Source organism: Eriocheir sinensis, chromosome 17 (assembly GCF_024679095.1).
Source record: "Eriocheir sinensis breed Jianghai 21 chromosome 17, ASM2467909v1, whole genome shotgun sequence".
NCBI classification, from domain to species: domain Eukaryota; kingdom Metazoa; phylum Arthropoda; class Malacostraca; order Decapoda; family Varunidae; genus Eriocheir; species Eriocheir sinensis.
The window spans coordinates 8,443,950-8,468,204 of NC_066525.1; the positions used below are offsets into that span (position 1 = coordinate 8,443,950).

Sequence of the window (24,255 nt, forward strand, 5' to 3'; positions counted from 1 at the left end):
GCCACCCTGATAGAAGGTTATGTTAGATTTAGTTAGATTAATGGGGCATCAGATTTGTGGATGTGTGTTCAGTTCAATAACTAAATGTAATACATAGGCAAACTATTTAAAAAAAACTAATATAACCTCTCCCACAACCACCCCATTATCTTAGTGTATATATTATACAGTCCTGGCTTTATGTTATGGTTCAGGATCTCATGCTCAGTACGGAAAATACAATACACAGGCAAAATATTGTCATTTAGAGGCACAGAGTTATTCTACACAATTACCGAAAATCAGTATAACTCCAATGTTCCACCAACTTCACGCAGGTGTTCAACACTTTTTTCTGATAATCTCAACGTGCTATTCAGTATTTCTTAAGTACTGTCTCTGTCACAAATTACTCATCAGTGCATATTTTTCCTACCAAAATGTAGGGGGAGTTGATGGGGGTGAAGCCTCCTGTAGGGGTTAGTTTTAATTTAATTTGTTAGATTTGATTAATTTCAATACTTAATTGTAACCCATTTTGTCGCAATTGTGGTGGCGTTTCACAGTAGTCACTGGCGATAATTGGCAACTCGGAGTACCAGTCGTGTCAGACTGAAAATTTACCTCAAAATTTAATGAAACCTGCTAACATAATCTTAACTTGGATTATATCCTATAACCATTTATTTCATATTTTTACACGCATCTAAATGTTGAGAATAAGGGTTTGGCTACTTTTTAATAGTTTACGAGAATTCTTTCACTCAAACACTTTATGTACTCTAAGCAGTCAAACTTCAAATAGTCACTGGGGCAGAACCCATTGATGGGTGGTTACAGAAATATATTCACCAATCATTTAGTGATCCTAAGGATTATCAAGCTCTCCTCCTCATACTGATAGTCTTCTACTTCTTAAATTCCGCCGCAATGTTGCCTCTCTTTCTATCTTCTATCGATATTTCCACGCTGACTGCTCTTCTGAACTTGCTAACTGCATGCCTCCCCCTCCCGTCCCCGCTGCACTCGACTTTCTACTCATGCTCATCCCTATACTGTCCAAACCCCTTATGCAAGAGTTAACCAGCATCTTCACTCTTTCATCCCTCACGCTGGTAAACTCTGGAACAATCTTCCTTCATCTGTATTTCCTCCTGCCTATGACTTGAACTCTTTCAAGAGGAGGGTATCAGGACACCTCCTCCCGAAAACTGACCTATCTTTCGCCACCTCTTTGGATTCTTTTAGGAGCAGCGAGTAGCGGCTTTTTTTTATTAATGTTTACTTTTTGTGCCCTTGAGCTGTCTCCTTTGCTGTAAAAAAAAAAAAAAAAAAAAAAAAAGCATTTGTATGCATGCATATGTTGTGTTTCTCCCCATGTAGGGTGCATCTCTCTTAACCTGGTAGCAGCGACGGGCCATTTTGTGGCTTTACCGTGTAGCAGCGACGGGCCAAATTTGTGCCATGATATAAACCCCCCAAAATAGATGATACATAATCTGATCACAAATGCTTTAATATATATTATGAAATGGTTTGTGTGAGGGGTGATTTTTTTCTAATTTTTCTCGCTTGGAGGGACCATTAAGAAACATGATCCCCGCTGCTACCGGGTTAAGTGGCTCTCAGGTCTCGCTGCCATAAGAAATATGAAGTAAAGAGGAGTAGGTATTTTAAGAAAATCAAAGCACAAGGCCTTAAGCCTTGTAGTACCCTCTGACTTAATGCTAGAGAGTCCACCTTGTGTCTCATGTGGTTTGAAAAGTGGTAGTTACCCCCAGGACACTCCACCTCTTAGATAAAGTAATTTGGCCCCATTTCTTACACTGTTGCCACTGCATGAATGCAAGTAGCGATTATATATTTTTAAGTTATCTAATAATTTTCTTTTAGGAACCATCTGAAATCTTTATGTACTATATCTTCTAGGTTGAAGATGGGATTAACCAGAGAAGAATGAAATAAAAAACAGTAAAAACACTTGACCAGCTGAGACATCCCAGTTGATGGATTCCATGATGGAGAACCTAGAAGGAGCTGGGGAACCAGGGCAGAGGTTCTCCTTCAAATACAGAGGCAGCACTGAGGTGGATCGCCATTACTCCAAACCCATGTTGCCCTGGATCATCTCTGAGATCAAGAACCAACAAAAATCAGAAGATGTAAGGGCTAAACTGTAGACTACCTGTGTATGTGTGACTTTCAGAGCTGAGTTTAGTTATTTAGACAGCACTGTTACATGTTCCCTGTCTATGCAGACTAAATAGCATAATACCTTTCCTTTGCTTCTCTAAAAAGATGTGAGGCAGAGTGCCATTGTAGTTTAATCCAGATCATCAAAATTAGATTTTATGAAGACAAAAGAAAAGAAAACATTGCTCACCTTTTCATTTTTCTATCAAAATAAAATTGTATTAGGGAAAACATGTTAATTCCATTTTCTTGCTGTCTTTTTTCATCAAGCTGATGCAAAGGTGAGTGAAATGAAGCTTCCTAGGATATTTGGTTCATACTAAAGTATTAGCTAATCACATATTTTGACCGTTATCTTGTATTTTGGCAAAAATAAGATTAATCTTAATGTGATATATAAGATTCCCCTCTCTTCTCCCCTCAAGTGTTGGGCTTATATATATATATATATATATATATATATATATATATATATATATATATATATATATATATATATATATATATATATATATATATATATATATATATATATATATATATATATATATATATATATATACAGTATACTGATTTATTTTTATATATACATTGAAGTAAATGTTTGTTTTCATAATTTCTTAATGGGCACTTACGACGACATATTGTAGCGGCATAAAATTTCAGGTACAAGTTGAGATCTCTCGAGGCAATGTGGTTGTGCGAAGTATGACATCAAGAGTAGTGATCTTGAGTCACACAGTGCGCCAGATCCATAAGTGTGTCATGGAACAGGCTGACCACACTTGTTTTCTCTACACACTCAAGCCTAATGACAAGGAGCAGGCTGTTGTCCCCGGTGCTCCTGGATATGTGTGTGCCAGTGATCCTAATCAACTTATACCAGAAAACATCTCTGATCAAAATTACCAGTGCCACCTCATGCAGGCTTCTGATGAACAGCATGTAAGTCAAAAGTATTGTAAAAAACCGTAATCTTTTATCTGGTTTTAGAACACATTTATTAGAATCTAACAAAGTCAGATAATGCAGGCCTTGGTTGTTTGGCTTATAAACATCAACTCTGATTTGTAATTGTTTCTTCGGAACTTCTATATTTTGCTATATCAAAATTGTTTCAGGGAGTTAGACTTTCTTTAGATCCACGAAAATATTATAGGGCTATATAATTTTTTTGGGGGGGAGTCTATTATAGCACCCTATATTGTGCTACTTTTCGGTAATATCTTTCAAGATTTTTAACAGAATGACTGGAAAATTTTGGGTTTAAGGGAAGAATTTATATGCTGCATTTCTGTACCTGGAGAAGTTTATGACATGGTTAGCCTGAAGACATTGTGGGAGGTGTTATCATAGATTTATGGAGAGGGATTAAAGCTTTATGGATAGGGAAAGCCTTACATACAGGTGTTAAGGCATGTGTTAAGGTAAAACATAAATATTAGAAAGTTTCTGAATTGTTGGCATGTAAATCAGCCACAGACAGTAATGAAGCATTCTGTTCAAAGAAACTATCCCAGCATTTGCTAGTCAAGTTTAGGAGTGGTACCTTGAATGTTTAATAAATTAGCCAATAGTGAAGAAGATGGTGAAACTTCACAGATGCCCAGGTCCCACAGGGGGTCTGATGGCATGTGAAGGAGCAGGGCATCTAAGCAAACCTATCAAAAAAAAATTGAGATTTGGATTTCTGCATTTTTTTATTTATTTGATATTATGGGGTTACTGTGCTTTGAGGTCCATGGTAGTGAAACCTAAATTAATGGAGGGTTGACTATACTTACTTAGTATGGTTATACAAATGTGACTTCATTGACAGTTGTCTCTATTTTCTTTCAGGTTCGTAGTTTCTTTGCCTGCCTTAGACAACAGCCTCGAGAAGCCCAGTTATGTCCTGAACCATCTGCCCCCAGTTCCCTCAACTCACTGCCAGACCTTTATGTACATAACGAATCTCAGTTTTTTGAGGTGGGTAATGCTTTATGTTCATGAACTTAGAAACTCAACTAACCAAAAAGTAAGTGCTCTTTATTTTATTCTTTCTTGGAATATCCCTAATTATGGCTGGGATTGTGAATTTGAAATTAATTCAGTAATGAGGGAGTTATGAGTTTTTACTGTATCTCAATGTCACACAAATAGCATTTTCTTAATAACAATGTTTTACAGGCAGTACAGTTAGCCAGATCCTACTGTACATACATTACATATATTACATCGTTTATAAGTATGAGATGCAAGGGTTTATTGTAACTCTGATTTGGCAGATATATACTCACTTTGAAAAATTATATATGAAGAGGTTTCTCTTCTGTTGTATTAAACCATATTATTATGATTTTCAGGTCTTATTTGTTGGGAGAGTGAAAGTTTCCCATTCAAAGGTGCCACCCAGCTTCATTGATGAGGCTTTGTCAGCATTTAAGCTTCGTGAGAAAACAAGGCAGCGGAACATATCTGGAGGGGATGTGAGTTGGGTTGTTTTGATATTGTTCCTGATAAGTTTAATTACATGTAGACATTGACTTTATTAATTTTATCAGATCATTTTCCTTTGGCAAGAATTCAAATAATGGAAGAAGTTTAACTTAGGAATTTTTAAGTCTTACAATTTTTCTCTCCATACTTGCATACCATGCAGATGCCATTATCACCTTTTGACTGCAACCTCTTCTGTCCTTACTATTATATTCCTTTTAAAATATAAGTATCAAGACACCTTTGAAAATTAATTGAGTTTTGTTGTTTTGACCAACACTTTCAACCCTGTCCACTCCATAGCACTGTCAGGGCATGCAAAATTCAAATTGCTAGTGTTCTGGAGCCCTGGTACAAGCTCTTTTTTTTTTTTTTTTTTTTTTTTAACACATGAGAAAGGTTATTGGTTCAGTAGCCTAATTATTAGAGTTAGTTAGTGTTAATTTCAAATGTGTCTTGAGACTTGTATTTTAATAGAAAGAAGATAATAGTGAGGATAGATAAGGCTGCAGGCAAAACGTGATAATGGCATCTGCATGGTACTTGAGTGAACATGAGTCATCCTTGCATCCTATAGATAACTATATTATATTCAACTAGGGAAAAAAATGGGAGGAGAGTGATGATAACAGTGAGGAACAATATTCAGCTGGATAATGTGAAATGTTGGAGGGTATGGCAGAGGCAACAAACACGAAGGGAGAGCCACACTTTAGGGGGCAAGTCTGTTTGTTTTCATTTAATTTGACTGATTTGCTTTTATTTTGCAAGAGGTTATATAAGTAATGATGTATGTAACTTTAACCTTTTATACTCTTTTAGCTTTTGTATTCAAATCTTTTAATTTAGATATTTAATTATATTTTTGTTATTTTTCAATTTTTCTTTTCTTTTTTCTTCTAGAGTTCCCGGTCTCAGCCCAACTCTGCAACTATAGCTTTTCAACAAGAAGGAAGTGGTGTCTCTGTTCCCAACATAAATTTCTCCAGCTTAATGAATGAGCCAGACAGCAGTGCCAGTGGTCAAAAAACAATAAAGGTAAGAAAGTACATTTGGATTTTTGTGCCTGTTGTAAAAAAATTGCCAGTTATGCATTCAATAAAATACACAGTTTCAGACACCCAATGATGATTACAAGACCTATCCACTAGGGAGCTCATTACCTGATCTAAATTATACAGTAAATCCTCACTTGTGTTGTCGATAGAGTTTTGGAAGGTACAACTTTAAATTTAAGTGTAGGATGTTACTGTCCTACAGCTTAGTTCTACTCAGAAAATACATCACTAAACTTAAGTTATTAACAGAAGAGTCCTTTTGTCTTTCTAACAGGAGGTTGATAAAGGAACTCTATCAGATTTGACCAAATCAGAACAAGACAAGGAATCACAGAAGCATCCAAAAGTCCGCTTCACCCTTTGGTCAAGTACTGATGAAACAGGAAAATCTCCCAGCCACTCAACTGAAGGGCTGAACTACTCTCCTTCAGAAGATCACATTCAGTCATCTGGTCCCAGCTTATCATCTACTGAAATGGTTACATACCTCAGATCAAGCAGTGTTCCAGAAGAATCAAAGGGACCTGAAGGTAAGTACTGATACCTGTTTTATGCAACCCCATCTAATTTCTTCAGAGCAGAGAGGGGGGATATACTGTATCAATCAAAAATAGATCTTTGGGTCTGCCAAGGTTTCATATGCACATCCACTTTACCCATGTTATAACCTGGTTATTTGAATTTTATTATGTCATACCTTGGATTAAGAGCTTAATTTGTCCAGAATTTTGCTCGCAAACCAAGAACTTGTAAACCAAAGTGAACACACACTGTAATGCTTCAAATACAATGATAGCACACGAGCACAATTGTGAGCGGACATGAGTGCGCGGGTGCTACCTCTGCAAGTGTACAACCCGGACCGAGACCCCATTCCCGTTCTTAGCGCTCTCATCTTGCGGTGAACAAAGGAAACCCACGCTCGCGTCTTCAAGTTGTACAAACAGGATGCTCATACGCCAAGTCACCACTCATAAACCAAGGCATTTTTAGTGAATCATTTTTGCTCATAAATCAAAACACTCATAAGTAAGGCTCACGTAAACCGAGGTATTACTGTATTCTAATAATATTTCTTATTACATCCTAATTGCACAGTAAGAGTATCATGTATTGAAACTAATGTAGTAACATTTTATGTTTCAGGTTCTGAAGCAAAGCAGTCAGAAAATGAAGAAAATAACACAACTGAGATGTCTGTGGTAGAGCCCTTCCGTCAGCGCCTTCGCACTATAAGTGGAGATTCTAGTCAGGTTTTTAGAAGGTATGCTTCTTACATTAATCTCTAATTCAAACTCTTATCTGAATTGTGGAGCCTGGATACTTATTGTGCCTTTAGCATGGCTCATTTCCTGTATATCACTAGTTCTCAACTAGGTAAATACAGCTAGATAAATACCAGGGGTGCGGAGTCAGAGTTGGAATCGCCGGGATCAGATACTTTTGGCTGAAGTCAGAATCAGTCAACTACTTTACATGATCAGTTCTCATATAAAGCACATGGTTGCACTGCTAAGCCAGTGTTGCCACTTTGTATGAAATTTCCATAAAATTGTAGGATCAATAAGTTTTTGTGGGACCTCTTGTGGGAGGACATCAGAGAATATTCAGTTAACCTGGCTGTTTTTGTGGAAATTTTATATTTTATGATGTTTTACATTCACTAATCCCTTTACCAACCCTTCCCCTATCCACCAGTCCCTCATCAGCCCTTTCCCTAACCATCAGTCCCTTCACCAACCCTTCCCCTATCCACCAATCCCTTCACCAACACTTCCTTTATTCACCAGTCCCCTCACCAACACTTTCCCTATCCACCACTCCCTTCACCAACCCTTGCCCTATCCACCAGTCTGCTCAGCAACCCTTCCCCTATTCACCAGTCCCCTCACCAGCACTTCCTTTATTCACCACCATCACCACTCTATGCAACAAATTAGATTCATGCTAGATAGAGAAGATTTATGTAAAATTGATAATGTGTTCATTCTTCAGCAGTACAAATTCTGAGGCTAAATAGGAGTTAGTGAACAGTAAGCAGGTGCAGGAAGGCTTTCCTTCCCCCTCATTTCCCCATGAGATGTTTTGTCTCATTCCTTTCACTTCTCACATCTCCACTTTGAATCATTTTGCTCATGCCTTCACCCCTCCTTCCTCCATAAGTAAAATAATGGATTAATTTTCAGTAAATAATGCATTATGAGTTCCTTTAAATTCAAGCAAAACTTTCCCTTCATGGTTCAGGCCAACTGGTGTTCAAGAGTATGGTATGAGGGCGCGTGCTGGCTCTATTGGCAGTATGACTACTCGGAGCCGCATGCATCGCTCAAGTGAATGTGAACTCAAGGTTAGTTTATTCACATTTATTACAGGACTGCTTCCCAGATCAAGTAATTCATGGCAGGATCCATCAACCTACTCCAGCCATTAGCTTTGTGGCCTCTGGCCTCCTCCACACAAGTCATCTCTTACAGAGTCAACCCTGCAAGCTTTTAGGTAGTGTGCCATGTGCCTATATAGCTGCCTATAGCACCAGTAGGCTCTCTTCAGGGGTCTCTTGGACGACCCCAGCACGTTCATGGCACAGGCGAATTTTATTTGTAGTGGCTACCTTGATGTATGGTTCTTGCTTGGCCCATACTGTTGCTTCCCGGTGCTCCTCTTGATGAAAGTCACTGAAGTTAGGGTTGATTGAAGATATGGGCAGCATGTGGGTAATCTTTCACCACTAAGCAATTGTTGAAAATTAGGGGACTCAGATCTAGGTCTTTGGGTTCATCATGCCCATACACTTACCACTCAGCCACCTCTGACTACTGACTATGCATGTAATAGGCCTCATTTCAGTCTCACCTAGTAATCAGTGATTTGACATAGTCATTTCAGAGATACACCATGACTCTGCAAAGACCCTTATTACCAAAAGCATCTATTCACCTTTTCAAGTCACGATTTAGTGTCCATGTCTCACAGCAATAGACTAAGACAGGGATCACAAATGACTTCATATTTGGATTGTTGTCCCTCTGCACCAGTATCGCTTAATCTATATGCTTATGTTGAGTGATTTCATAACACTATGGGCCAAGCCAATTGCTGTAATATGTCTTCACATGAACTGCCAGTACTCTGCCCTACATTACCAAGATGTGGAATTTTATAAACTCTCATCGTCCTTGAAGGTTATGTTTGTGATATGATGTAGATAAGCAGTGATGTCTATGGTTGAAAGGAGTAGTAAAATATAAGCTAAAAGATAAGAAAGTTAAACCTGTGTAATACTTTACATAAGGAAACAGCCAGGCTAGTTCATGATATATTCTCACTATAAGAAACATTATATTTTCTTACATTGGTATGATATGTTCTTTTCCCTTTATTTTCTTTGATATTATGTGTCAAGGTAATATGTTGTGTCTGAAAAGTTATGCCAATAATACAATGCTTACTTATTTTGATAGTGTTCAGCCCAGAGCTTATGAAACACAAAGGTGTAATGTGTACAAGGTATTAATCAAAACTTAGGCTAATAAATAGAAACATGATGAATTGATGACATTTTTCAGATGCTGAGTCATGACTTTAATCGAACTATGCTTTTTCACATTGGCCGGAATGAAATTCAACTGATAAATCCAGAATTGAAGTCGGTCCAGCTGAATAAAAGCTTTAAAGATATTGCTCATTGTTGCCAAGTAAGTACTGTTTGCTACTGGAACCTTTTGTTTAATTTACTCTTTATTTACTTCACAGTTGAAAGTCTAACTATTGATCAGCAAGCTTGTCATGAAGGGAAAGTTTTATTTATAGTATATAACAGTTTATCTCTTTACCCAACAGAATCAATGTGCACAAAAACATTTAAGCATCTCACATGCTGTTATTTTCATCTTCACTCATGCTTGACTTGGCTGCAGTGCCTTTCACACCATTAATATTTATTACAGTAGGTTGTCAAAGTGAGATTAGATCCAAAACAATTATATCCAATCAATTTAACACTAAATTCAAGTATTATTTCAAAATTCTTTTTTTTTAATTTTTTTTTTATACCAGAGAGCAGCACATAATAGTAATTATACACATATTGATACACATAATGCAGGAATGAAGTCTCTTGCAGTTGCCTGTCACAACACAGTTGACCTAAATAGGTATGTATTTCTAGCCTACATATCTGTGTATTTTCATATAAATAAAACCCAGTAGGCATAGACTTGAATGCTGATGGAATGAACAGCTGAACCCTCAACTTTAGCTCTAGCTTTGCTGGTTGTTCTACCCCACCATTATTCTTTTGCAGGGTGTCAAACACAATGATCACTTTGGGTTCATCTGTCGTGAACTGAATGGAGAACTCCCATGCTATTTGGGGTATGTCTTCATGTGCCAAATCAGTTCTGTGACAAATGAAATTATGCAAGGTAAGGCACAGCTCTTTTATATTTTCCAAATGTAGTAAATTTTGAAATCTAGAATATTCAATATATATTTTAGACAATAGCTTTTATTAATAACATGCTTTGCAATTTAAGTGAGTGCAGTTAAAAATGCAAATTAATCTAAGGCTCTTCTGTTTTTCTTTTTGTAGCCCTAAGCAAGGCTTTTACTGCTGTACATGAGGCTCAGGTAAGGGAACGACAAGAAAATTTGCTGTGTGACCAGTGTCCCATGCGTTGGTTCAGCATGCTGTGCACCGAAGTGGAAGGTAAGTGTGTCACTTTAAGTTTACTTATGATAGTGCTCTGTTAGTTGAAACAAAGAGGCTCCTCCTCATGGAATAATTGAATTTACAGGTCTGTTGCTAAATTTGATTAAAAAGGTTATGTATTTCTGCTGAATAACTTGTATGTGAAATATTGCCTCCCTGCTTTGTTGCAGGGTGAGCTGCTTCAAGAGTAAACCCCAAAAATGTGCCATCACCTGTGGCTAGTAAACCACAGATAATCCCAAAGGAGGCTGAGTGGGGAGGGTAGGCGCACCCAATCAGACCTCACTCCACTGTGTAATTGGTCATGCAGTGGGAAAGTCAGTTCATGTCCCCTCCTCTATTCTGTCTTCAGATAGGAAATAATAAAGGGGTGAGAAGAATCCTCTCCAATAGGGACCTCAGTATTGGATCTGTTATTTGTTTCTGTCATATTTGTATTAAAAAGTGATACATTCATTTCCAGGATTACCAGCTGCCAAGGCTCACACTACTATCATGAGGCGACTCTCTAGTCTTCCAGAAGAGGAAAAAAGCATTTTGATTGCAAAATATGAAGGAGCAGAAGCTACAGAAACACAGACTCAAAACAACATATTGATGATGTTATTGAGAGCACACTTTGAGACCAAACAAGCAGCCCATACCCATCTAGTCCTGCCTGGTGGAGGAGTAAAGTTAGTCTGTGTTACCAGTATTTTAGGGTGCTATACTGGAGCTGTTATCAATTACATTAATACTTTTCTTTAATACATATTGTTCAGATAGTACTTTCAGAATTGGCTGTGTGTGCTTTAATATTTTAATTTGAGATTGCTAATTCTTTCTTTCAGACCTGATACTCAAAGTGGCAACTTAGAATCATCTTTACGTCGAGCAAAAAAAAGTTTAACAACATCATTCAGTCAGTTTCTGAAAAGAGATGGCAGAGAAAATGATAGTGCTGAAAGGGAGACTTCAGAGGAGGTAAATCAAACCACACAAATGCCTTGCTAGATTTTGCTAACCCCAGTCTGAATTAATTTTCAATTGCACAGCTTTATTGAAATCCAAATGTTTCTAAAAGCTATTAACCCTGTATAGATCACATTTCTGTGTTTGACTTAACTAGTCTGCATCATACATCACCATCATTATCATGACTAAACCAGGCATGCCTAGCTGAAACCTTTTTATAATTTGTAACTTAAATGATAAAAGTATTTGTTGTTTGGATCCAGTGGAGAAAGAGAGGTAACAATAGAAGACGGTAAGAATACAAAATAATTAGAAACGAATATGTAAGGATATGCAAATAGGAAGAAAATCTGGAATTAGGGATAGTAGACAACTGTAAGGAGGGACCTAAACTGTTCTTTAGGTATATCAAGGGCAAGGTGAAACAAAGAAAATCAACAAACTAAAAGTGGAGGGAAGGGTCTATGACGATGCGTAAGGATAGCTGAAATAATAAAGAGATTCAGTAATAACGAGATTCCAATTATTTTCACAAAGGGAAGTAATTTTGTTGAGGAGCAGGGAGAGACTAGAAACTTGAGGCTGAAGGTCATTAAAGTAGAAGTGCAAGAAGTGCATAAACTACTGGAGGAGTAAGATGTAAGGAAAGCCCCAGGGTTTGATGGTATATCCAGATGGATACTAAAAGAGTTCAAAGATGAACTAACTGATAAGATTCATGGTATACTAGTGTGTTCACGGAAAGAATGACAAGTGCTACAGGAGTGGAAGACAGGCAATGTGGTGCCTATCTACAAAGGAGGGAATATAGAAGAACTGTTGAAATATGGACCAGTTTCACTGACTAGTGTGGTTGGTAAACTGTATGAGAGAAGATTGGAATCTATTTAGAATACATCCCTCTAAATGTATCATTGGGGCATGAGCTGTTTTTTCTTGACCCCAGGGTGTCTGCTTCAATATATCCCCACTTTGCAGAATTTCCCAACCAAGCACTTCAAAGTGGCTGAAGTAGTTCCATGAAATGGTCAGTTATTACCGCATGCCCATTTCTCATACTGCATGCTCTCGCCCTGCTAAAAAATCTCCTGAAGAGGACCAAGAAGAAGTCAACCAAGTCACTGCATTGAACACCCGGGTCCAAGGTAGCTTTCGACAGGATCACAACAAGCTTTGCTGACCTCACTTTTTTGGCGCATTCAGTCCCAAATTCAGCCACATTACTTACTATAGATGCCTCATCCGAGGCTGTGGGTGCTGTCCTGAATCAGGAGATACAGGGTGTTCTCGCCCACATCGCATTCTTCAGTGAGCTTGGAGCTGTACGAGAGCGCAAATATAGTTCCTTTGGCAAGGAATGACTATGAATCAGTGTGTCATTTTTGGCGCTTCCTGGAAGATAGACAGTTAAACATCTTGACCGACCACAAGTCTCTCACGTTTGTTATGAACCAAAGTGGTGACAAATTTATTCCCAGGGTGTCTCAACAACTGGCCTACATTTTGTGTTCATGACATATACAGCATATTAGGGGTGAGGAAAATGCTGTGGCTGACACCCTTTCTTGTGGTGTCGCTATTGTCTTACCCTCAGGCATGTTGCTGGACTATGGCACACTAGTAGCTTCCAGCAAGATGACCCTGAACTCCAGCTTTTGAAAGAGGGCCCAACAGCCAACAGCTTTCCAGTTCTGGCAAATCAACGGCCCCAGCTCTCCTCTTCAGGTGTTCTGTGATGCCATACAACTAGGTAAATACACACACACACACACACACACACACACACACACACACACACTCTTACACATACACATACAGGGGTCCCCATTATTTGTCTTCCCTTTATTCATTGTTTCACTCATTTAAAGGCAATATTTTGTTAAGTAACAAAAAAAATCCTATTTCCTCCATCATCTTCAGCTTTCTCGCAATAATTTTATCTTATTCAACTTTTTTTGTAATCCTGCGCCGCATCTGTTATCCAACAACCTAAAGCTAAGTGTCAACACAGTACTTTATCACTAGAGAAGAAAATGAAAATAATTAGAACAAAAGAGGTGAGCATGCTGTTTATATCAGCTACATCATGAATGTCCCACCAACCACTGTTTGCTTCTTTGTGAAGAATGTGCCACAGTTGAAGAAAAGGATCATTTTTACCTAAACACTCTAATGTTCTTATTACTTGTACATAAAGTGACTGAATGATAGAATATGAGTGACTGCTATAGTTTATAAATAGATCCAGGATTGAGAGAGGTGTTGTCACTAAGAAACCAAGACTAAGAAGATGTACACAGCAGTGTTTGTTATTGATGCAAACAGCTACAACATAGTGCAGTTTCTGTGATGAATTTACTATAGTGCTTTCATAGCTGTTTTCTTGTGAGAAAAAACTATACGCACATCATACTTTCTTCAGAAATGAGTAGTATGTGTCTGAAACAGACCACTCAGGTCTTCATAATTCTTTTGTAATCCTGCACCATGGCTAATATCCAATCACTCAAAGCTATGCATTAATGCTTTTACCACTTGAGAAGAAGACAGAAAAAATTAGGACTGAAAGTAGAGTGTGTTAGTCCACCATCAGCAAAAGAAATTAGTTGAGTGGGCAAGTAGTGGAGAAAGAGTTGGTAGGCAAGAGATTGAATGTGCTGAGAGGGAGTACAGGAACAGGGATAGTTTTAGACAGTTCTGATGTGGCCATTCTCTTGAGGCAAATTTCTGTGAGGGGCTAGGGTGTTGGAGACATTGATAGATAGATAGATAGATGAATGTTAGAGATGCAAAAGTTATAATGGAAATGATCCTGAGGTCAAAATACTGTGCCATTTACCTAAAGTAAAGGTTGAAATAAAAGCTATATGTAGAGTTATATGTATTATGTAGAGGGGAGACAGGTGGGGTAGAGTAATGAGGTAGCAGGTTAGAGTGTTCATAAGAAAATAAAAGAATGAGAGAAAGGTTAGTGAAGCAATTAGGGAGCTAAGGGGAGATTGAAGGAGATTTTAAAGAAAACATTAAATGTAGTTATGATTAAGAAGTGTGTAGAAATATGACATGTTCACAATAGTTTATTAAATGTTGTTTTGATGTGATTAGAATTGCATGTTCACATATGTACAATGTTTTAGATATCCACTAAAATCACAAAGCATTCCCTTCTGAAGTCATAGATGCATGTATATTATACTGTAAGAAATATCATGCCATAAGAATGTGCCAACTACTACTCAGGTTATAAAAAGCTTTAATGCAATTAACCATAATATGCTAAAAGAAGCTAAAGCTACATTAAATTTTCAGATCCTAGAGTTTTGGGTACCCCTTAATACTTACTGGAACAGTTTCATTATTATATGTTTGCCAAGATAAACAGACTTTTAAAGTTAAAGAAGCATTTTTCATGGGTATTATTTTTTTATAATACCATGTAGTTTTCTTTTTAACTCTCAATGAACTTTATTTAGATATTTGAATCTCTCTATGTGTGTAAAAAACAAATATGTTTAGTCATGATATTTATTCTTTATCATAATTTTCTTATAAGATATCACTGCAAGCTTTGAGGCTATGTGACAGTATGTGTGGGTATGAGAACTTCATCCCTTATACTTAAGACTAAAAGGGATTATTCCCTTTTGTCCTTGAAGAAATTTAACAGATTTTCACTCACAGGAACAAACATCAGGATTTAGCATGAGTCAAGTAGAGAAAGCACATCCATCACCCACTGCATCCTCAGCTAAAGTAAAAATGGAAGGTCTCAGTGACTCCCCTCTGGGCCACCGTCCACGCTCCTCCACAGTCAGCTCAGCTGGTGGTGACGCCATGAGGCGTGAATTCATGGCCAAACGTGCGGCAGCCAAGAAGAAAATGCTCTCAGCTAAAACAGAGTCTGAAAGTAGTTCTCAAGTGTCAGCCAAGAGGAACATGTATGTACCATATCTTGGTTCTTTATCTTAACATGATTTGCTTAGTTCATATATACGTACATAAAAGTTAAGCTCCTTTACTCTTTTGTGTCTAAGTAATGAAGCTTTTTTTTGTTTCGTTTTTTAATGGCTACTTTCGTATTACACTTTCTGGATGCAATCTGTACCTCTTCCAGTTAGTGCAGTGGTTTTCATTTATTAAGAAGGAAGACACTGAGAGCTGTGTACTCCAGTTTAAAACGTGTTGCAGCATAAACATAGATTCACTTATCATATTGTTAGAATGAAATAATCAGAAACATGCTCAGGACTAACTGACAACCCTTTGGGTACTCCTCGTGTTAAATTCCTCCACAAATATATCTTGTTTCTAATGACTGTTCTCCCTTGTCTTCCCAACAAGTAGTTTTCCATGTTATTTAAGAAGCCTGTCATGCACCCATCCAATTTTTTTAAATTTCTAAATGAGTTTTCAAGGGCTTTTAAATTGAAAATTGTTATTTTTGTTGAAGTTTGAGATCTTGTTTTACTGAATGTGTCATTTTCAGTTTCCTTAAGGTGGGCTCCCCAACTCCACGAAGTGCTCAGGAGGAAGAAAACTCAGGGGATGGGAAAGTGGTCACAAAGTCTGCCACATCCTTCAGACATGCAATACTTCAGAAAGTTGTATCACCTCCAAAGGGAATTGGTGAGAATCCCATATTTTTTTAATATTTTTTCATTATGAAATAAATGAAAAGAGATTCACTAAAGTTTTATCACTTATTCAGAGTTATTTTGTAAAAGGAATTAATAATGAATGAAATCTTGATAATGAAATTCTTTTAGATTCTTTAGGACAACTAGGAAACCGCAGCACTGATAACCTTCCCTCTACAATTAAGAAGTCAAAGGAACAACTCAAGATAATATGGAAGAAGGCCGTGTTCCAACAAATTCTTCTCAATCGCTTTGAGCGTGAAAATCAGCGTCTGAGAGGTACCGTAGAATTCTTTCAGTAAGACTTCACTGATCTAGCTATCAATCACAAACCCTACCTGTTTCATCTAGTTAGTCTCCAAATAATCTTGCAGCCTCAATCCTCAGCCCACTTAAAAAATAATTCTGCATATTTATCTGTGGTGTAGTGGTTATCAGACCTAGCTATGAATCCATGGACCTAGGTTTGATCCTGACCTGGGGCAGTTGGCATGCAGTCCACCCAGAAATTCATCCTCTCTCTCAGGCTGGTTGATATATGGGTACCTGGGAAGACTTTGGGAAGGTAAATTGTGATAACCCGGATGTCACACTGCCTTGTGTAACAGGGTAATGGGTTTTTATCACCACAGGCTCAAGAAACAATGAGATAGAAATGACCACCAAGGCCACGCTCAGCTTTATGTATGCCCACATTTTAAACTTTACCTTTTTCCCTCCCAAAATTTCCTTTTTCCAGAATGCACACGTACTAATATAGCATAAATGGATATGGTAGTATTGTACATACCACAGCTATGTAAGGTGCAGATCCTTAAAGGTTATTGATATAGTATAACATAACTTCTTAATTTTCAAGTAGCAAAGGATGGTGGAAAACAATAAATAAATGTTGTCAGTGTATTAATTGATAAATCAAGGTAAATTATTACACTCAGTAGTATTATCTATAATTGATAGAACATGTGCTATAATGTGAGGAAATGAAGATCTATGTAATTATGCACTTTCTGAAAACTTTCCTTTTTCACAGCTCACCAACATGAAGTGGCAATGCAGCGTGTACGATTAAATTATGAAGAAGATGAAATTCCTGTTGATGCCGTGCAAGCTTGGCAGCTCATGTTGACTAGACCCACAGCCAGAATAGACTCCAATATACTGCACAGTGGAATTAAGCAAGGCAATAATCATCATTAATTACTTTTTCACATGATTTGATTTTTCTTTCATTTTCTATGCTTGTTTTTTTTTTTTTTTTTTTTAATCTTCATACCCTATTCTGTTTTCCTTTACAAAATTCTTTTATTTAGTTTCAGTGTTTACTAACTTTAGTGTCATCTCTCTTTACTAGAATATGGGATCAGTATTGTAGTCATATTCCTAACTGGCATGAGATCATCATCATCATTCAATAAAACTTTTTGAAAAATATGCTTACATACTTTATTAGGATGAACTTCTAAAATAATATTTTTTCAACTACAGGGGTCCCAAAGTCATTGCGAGGAGAAGTGTGGCAGTTGCTTATGTTTCAGTACTTGGCCAGAAACCCTAATCTGGAGCCACAGTTTCCAGGTTACACTACACCTTATGAGGAAATGATCAAGGAACTGACATCCCAGCATCATGCTATTCTTATTGACTTGGGTAAGGAGAAACAAATAAAATTAACTATATGGAATTACTTTCATAATATTTGAGAATGGTTCAAGCAAATTTACTTCTGGTGATGAACCACAGAGGTGTTCAGCACAGTTCAGATAGTTTGCAGAACTCAGTGTCCAGGAAATTAAAGACAGAATGTTTGTGTCCTTGCTTATTGAGTTAATATGTTGAGGAAGATGTAGGTTGGTGATGAATAGCAAATTCTCTAAATAAGTTTTAGCTGCTAAAGCTCTCTTGATAAGGATTTGTTATATGAACATAAAGAAGCAAGAGATGAGAAATATAATTGAAAAAGTAATTATTTAAATAACTAAACACTCCTTGGGGAGAGGTTCACCTCCAGGAGAGAAGGGCGTGCTCTATAAAGAGAGAGAACTAAGTGTTGTATTTATCTTATAATTACCAGTAATACCTCTTAATTATGGCTTTCCTTTTACTTTATTTTTACAGGTCGTACATTTCCAGCTCACCCATACTTCATGCAGACACTTGGACCTGGACAGCTAGCACTGTTTAATGTATTAAAAGCTTACTCCCTACTAGATCAAGATGTTGGATACTGCCAGGGCCTCAGTTTTGTTGGTGGGATCTTACTTCTCCATGTAAGTCTCTTTTATTTCTGTCCTCTCACACACACACATTTGCAAACACACACACATGCATGCACATGTGCATGCACTCACATATGCACACATACACACACACACACACACACACACACATTTGGAAAATTTGGAAAATTAAAAATAGGGGTGGAGTGGGTGATGGACTGATTAAGTGGCTGGAGGACTTCCTAACTAACAGAGAAATGAGAATGATAATCAGGGACAGGGTTTCCAATTGGTGCCCTGTGATGAGTGGAGTCCCGCAAGGTTCGGTGTTGGCACCAATAATGTTTGCTGTTTATATAAATGATATGGTGGACGGAATGTCCAGCTATGTGAGTTTGTTTGCAGATGATCCAAAGCTATTTAGACGAGTGAATAATGTGAAGGACTGTGAGGCATTGGGTGAGAATATGGGAGTGGAGTGGTACATGGCAGATGGAGTTCAACCTTGGAAAATGTAAAAAAAAATGGAGTTTGGTAGGTGTGGTAGAAGATGTGAATATGTTTATAAGATGGGAAGTGAGATAATATGCAGAGAAGTGTAGGAAAAAGATTTGGGAGTGACTGTCTCAGAGAACATGTCACCGGACAAACACATCAACAGGATAACGGGACAAACTGAATTTGCTGAGGGACTTAAGGACGGCATTTGTGTACTTGGATGAGATGATGAAGAAAATAATAGTTACAATGACAAGGCCAAGGTTGGAGTATGCAGCAGTGGTCTGGTCTCCTCACGAAAAGAAGAACATAAGGAAGCTGGAAAGAGTGCAGAGAGTGGCAACTAAGATGGTACCGGAACTTAGAGATCAGACTTATGAGGAGAGACTCAATAGCATGGGGCTCACAACCCTAGAGAGAAGAAGAGAAAGAGGAGACCTGATAGCGGGGTACAGGGTTGCGAGCGGATTGGAGCATTTAGACAGAGAGGACCTGTGTGTGTGGAACAATAGAGAAACGAGAGGACATGGAAAGAAGTTGAGGGCGACCACGTGTAGGAGAGATGTGAAAAAGTTTAGCTTCCCAAACAGAAGCACTGAGCTATGGAATAGACTGGAGGAGGTGGTTTATGCGAGAAACATACATGATTTTAAGGAAAAATTGGATAAGAGTGGATATGGAAACGGGACAGTGCGAACGTAGCTCTTTTCCCGTATGTCACAACTAGGTAAATACAACTAGGTAACTAGGTAAATACACTCACACAGACACATACACACACACTAATAATCAGAGGCCAAGGTCAGGAGGGGCTCAGTCACTGAGAGGCCGATGTACAGTACCCTCCCAAGTTTCTTGCTTGCTTTGTTCCGCAGGTATAATGCTAAACTCGCGGATCGCGAAACTTGGGGTATTGAAAACACTGAAAAAGTGCTTATTTGTTCTGGCCCATGGAGAAGTTGACTTTTTTTCCCCACTTCCTTGTTATCTCAAAATACATACTGTGAAAAAAGGAAGAAAATGTGAAGAGAGAACGGGTCGTTTTGAAGCCGCAGCTGAAGGCAGCTGGCTGCCTTACGATTGGCTGACAGTTCTGTAAACACGATTGTGATTCACCGAGTTTGATGACGTCATCGATGGCGCTCATCCAATTAGCGACCTCTAACTATGACAAAACAAAAGCTTTGTGAATCTGTAGTCAACATTGATAGTTAAGTCATTAGTTTGTAGCTTTTACTGTGGGCCATTAGCACGCATCTCTGTGAATCTCGACCCAGCACATGTGAACACGGTCACTCAACTGCTAGTTTCTCGAGAATTTTGTACAGAGATTTCATGGGAAACTCATCGAAATTCTAGTCAGAAACTCACTCACCAGCATGTCGGTTGTTTTCTCGTGAGGTCGGTAAGTTGTGGTCACAAGAAGATGAGCGTATCAGCTGATCAGTTCAGTAGCTATCTGCGTGTTTATTCCAGCACCACAATGAGTTCCATGAAGCTAGATAAGCCTGGAGTAATCAGGTTGAGCAGGTCTTGGAGTTGAGTCTTGTCCAAGTATAGCCACTGCCTCATTGTGTCTGGGTCCTCACTGTTACATACGTTCTTGTAGCATTTAACGGTAGCAAGCTGCAACACACTCCCTTTGTCTCTGAGCTGACCACTCACAAACCAACACATGCTTTCTTTTCACTTTTTTTCTTTTTCTTCAGCAAACACCACAAAGCAAACTGCAATGTCTGGATCCATTGTTTGTTTTGCTTTTCAGTTGATATATCTCAGAATGCAACAGTCCTCTGTGTGACCAAACTTGAGGATAAATTCAAGGCAGAAAATTGTCGGGAGATAATTTCGGTGGGAAATTCCCGAGAAGCTGGCTTGTGTGACCGCACCTTTAAGCTGCTAGTGTCACACTGGGTCTTTTTCCTCCAACCGCATTGGCGATATGGACGACTGGCAGCTTCAACTTTTCCGGGTGTGCGTCACACACGGTCAAGGTTGGCTGTCCGTATTTTCAACGTAAACAAAGCAGTCGCCCTGTATCGATTAAATAGTAAACAAAGCAGCTCTGCCAGTCTACTTTACGAGTTTCTTGGTTGGCCATTTTCCACTGCTCCTCGCTCCTCAGGCACCGCTGTCGTCTGTTTGTTTACATAGTCACATGGTTGCTCGTACCCCCAACCATTTTTCATCCGTACAGACAACCGACAACTCGCTCCTGGTTTGGCGCATGGGCAACTGTGGTTGCCAATAGATCCAAAGGTTGAAGAAAAACGGCCAGTGTGACACCGCCTTGAGGAATTGTGTGTGACGCTGACGGTGGGTAGATGTGACCCATACATGTCAAAGTAGCACGAAACTTGGGGCGATAATGCGTGAAAGTCGGGATGGTAAGAATTTAGGATTGAGTGTGAAAATCGAATAGTGTGAAACTCGGGATGGTACTGTAGTCAATCGGCATCTGTGCAGTTCTCAACCTCAGCAAATGAGAGACTAGATGGGACTCAGCCGCAGAGAGGCTACACAGCAAATCATTGGCTTAGATGCATTCTCCCTCAACTCAGCCAATCAGGGGCCAAGAAGAACTCAGTCTCCTGCCTGCCACACTCTTTTTGGTGTCACTCTACATGTCATTGTTCTTATGTCACCAATTTTTACTCCTCTTTCTCATTTTATTTTTAATGGACACGGCTCATTGTTATACAGCAAATTTGACTCACGTTGATTGTACAAGATTCATGTAGACTTGATCAATTGGCCTTTTTTGGATTATGATTTGCTGCCTGTTAAATGTTTAAACTATTGGTTCTTTTTGACCTGTGGAATTTAGATGAAGGAACCTTTACTGTACTTGAATTCTTTCTATCTTTTCTGTATCATAAATATGTATCATAAGTATTTTTTTCTTTGGATTAGGGTCATGTTTTGTAATATGTTGATTAATGAGTACATTTTAAAATGAGTTAAGATTCTAAAATGATTTCTAGGTTGAAGAAGAGGTAGCATTTGGCCTGCTCAAACACTTGATGTATGTCATGGGTTGTCGGCAACAATATAAGTCAGATTTAATGGGCCTTCAGGTGAGTGAATAACTATATTTGTCTGTCATATCTTTTAGTATGAAATGGACTCTTCATAATTGAATATAAGGGCCGCTTTCACAGTCATCTGGTACGCACCCTAACCAAAGGCCCTACCATCCTGGTAGCAGCCATTACCATCGCCTCAATCTGCTTTCACAGTCGCTGTTTTCGTGCTATCGGCGACTACCAGCGTGGTAACGATTATGACAAGACGAAGGCACGTGATTCAGCATTGTTGGTATGCCGGAGCGGCGGGAAATGTCAACGTTACATCAGCTGAGTGGAGGATTGTGAAGGATAACTGTGAAAAATAAACGTGCAAAGAGTAAACGTGAAGAATAAATATAAAAAATAACTGTGAAGAATAAATATGATGAAAAATGTGGAGTGTCTTGCTGTAATACACCACTCATCTGTTGATAGCCTAATATTTCCTAGGGATAATAGGTGAAATAATGGTGACAAGTATTAAAGTTCTATTATTTAGCAGATGTCAGCAAGACAGACTCTTCACCTATATTCATTACAATTGTTCATTATTCACATTTATTTATTAGTCTTTACACAACAGGGCTGATTTCGTTGTATGTATGCCCTATGCATAGGCTACATAATAGGCTATCTAGAATGATATGAGAGGTTGACCAAGAAGACATAACAGGTGAATAATGGTAACAAGTATTAAAGTCCCCCCTTCTCCTTTGTTGTGTACTTTTGCAACAATAAACAATCAATCAATCAAATTGAAATTTTCAGCAGGACATTTACTGGTCAGCAGGTGAAGTGAATTCATGTCATTCAAATTCTTCTAAAATTTTTCTCATATTACCATTGAAGCCGTGCAACGTGTTGCTGCAGTGTGTAATATTGTTTAGCATCCATTTAAAGAAATAATATAACCACTTGAGAGCAAAAATTTGTCCTGTTTACTAATTAATTGTATTGGTTAGCTCCATTGGGGAGCTCCTGCGGCTACCAGAGCTCCATTACCAAAGGTTCCAATCTCTGGTACTGATGCAAACAAACAGCGTTGCGAAGGATGACTGTGAAAGCGGATTTCTTGTTGGTAGCGGTGATTGCCACTCATTGGTAACGATCATTACAAATGAAAGTGACTGTGAAAGCGGCCCTAAGTTATTGAAATACACATTTCTTGTATGGTCTTAACTTTAGAGGTATTCTTCTTTATGAAGTGCCTGTTTTTCGGGAGCATGACCTGTTTATAAAGCAATGTTTGTCTTAACCCCTTCAACACGAGGATACGTATACTGCGTCCTTGTGCGCCCCGTACCATATCCGAGGACGCGCATACTGCGTCCTGGCTCGCTTTAGCCAATATACGAGTTATTTTATCTCTTTTATTTATGCTTACATCTCAAAATTATCAATTAATTTATGTTTCTTTATGTGCATCATTTAATTCTGCATGTTTTCATATATAGTACATGATGATTATGTTGAGTTTATGGCTGAAAACTTGTTATATTCAATAGTGACATTTGAAATTTGGCATGCGCGGTGATCTCGGATACGGAACGGGGCGCTGTTTTGGCCCAGCCATAGTGAAGAGGTTAACCAGGAATCGTATCTTTTTCTGTCATTCTCTGAAAGTGAACTATGGTACCACATTTGTTACATTGTGATAATGATGATGCTTCTTTGAAATGCATTGAGGTGATTCTGTTGGCCATTCTGACCACAGTAGAAATTTATGTGAAGAAAGGAGGCCCCACAGGAATCCAGGCTTCATGGGGGATATGTCACATTTAATGGCAAATAGCCTGGCAAAGAAAACTGGGTTATGACTTTTCTGCAGCAGGTTTCTAACTTTGATATTCGTGGGGGCTCCACAGAAGTGAAATCTACAGTATTAAAAACCACCTTGGTCAAGATCCAACTGCATTATAAATATTATTCATATTATTTCTCAATTGATTAGTATTGGTATTTTGTTTTGTTTTTATTATAATTTTTTTTTTATATATATATAACGACATTCAATTTATTGTGTACTGGCATTCAGCATGTAATGTTATTCTTTATTTAGAAGACATTTAATTTGGGAAGTTTTATTTGGCAAACAGGTTTTAGTAGGTAATATTTATTTAATTTACAGGTACAGATGTATCAGCTGTCTCGATTGCTTAGAGATAAACTTCAGAATTTGCATCATCACTTTGAAAATAATGAAGTCACACCACAGCTGTTTGCTGCACCTTGGTTTTTGACACTGTTTGCATCACAGTTCCCACTGAGCTTTGTGAGCAGAGTATTTGGTGAGTGATTGATCTTCTAGTAATTCTTTGAAATTAATTTGGAAACCTTTGATACTATTTCCCATCTTATATGATGTACCTCTCATAACTTATGTATAATTCCCATTTCTTTTTGATGTTCCAGGAAACAAAATAGAAAATAGTCATATTGATTAAAATACAAAGATTAAGT

General features: G+C 38.1%; 1 protein-coding gene across 5 annotated transcripts in view; it reads left to right on the forward strand.

The window, feature by feature from the left end:
* LOC126999906 (TBC1 domain family member 1-like) overlaps positions 1-24,255 on the forward strand; it is a 33,211-nt gene that overhangs the window by 847 nt on the left and 8,109 nt on the right. For 2 of the 5 annotated variants that reach the window (XM_050863050.1, XM_050863052.1), the window contains exons 2-22: positions 1,909-2,141; positions 2,839-3,117; positions 4,012-4,140; positions 4,518-4,640; positions 5,554-5,688; positions 5,983-6,238; positions 6,855-6,972; positions 7,953-8,055; positions 9,275-9,403; positions 10,012-10,132; positions 10,300-10,416; positions 10,883-11,093; positions 11,250-11,382; positions 15,055-15,311; positions 15,860-15,999; positions 16,140-16,289; positions 17,044-17,193; positions 17,499-17,660; positions 18,129-18,280; positions 21,712-21,804; positions 23,924-24,083. In XM_050863050.1, coding sequence (XP_050719007.1) covers positions 1,986-2,141; positions 2,839-3,117; positions 4,012-4,140; positions 4,518-4,640; positions 5,554-5,688; positions 5,983-6,238; positions 6,855-6,972; positions 7,953-8,055; positions 9,275-9,403; positions 10,012-10,132; positions 10,300-10,416; positions 10,883-11,093; positions 11,250-11,382; positions 15,055-15,311; positions 15,860-15,999; positions 16,140-16,289; positions 17,044-17,193; positions 17,499-17,660; positions 18,129-18,280; positions 21,712-21,804; positions 23,924-24,083 — 3,274 coding nt within the window. In that variant the 5' untranslated portion in view covers positions 1,909-1,985. Of the gene's footprint in view, positions 1-1,908; positions 2,142-2,838; positions 3,118-4,011; positions 4,141-4,517; positions 4,641-5,553; positions 5,689-5,982; positions 6,239-6,854; positions 6,973-7,952; positions 8,056-9,274; positions 9,404-10,011; positions 10,133-10,299; positions 10,417-10,882; positions 11,094-11,249; positions 11,383-12,967; positions 13,125-15,054; positions 15,312-15,859; positions 16,000-16,139; positions 16,290-17,043; positions 17,194-17,498; positions 17,661-18,128; positions 18,281-21,711; positions 21,805-21,966; positions 23,162-23,923; positions 24,084-24,255 lie in introns of those variants that run through there. The other 3 variants (XM_050863053.1, XR_007753656.1, XM_050863054.1) reach the window with 3 other exon arrangements.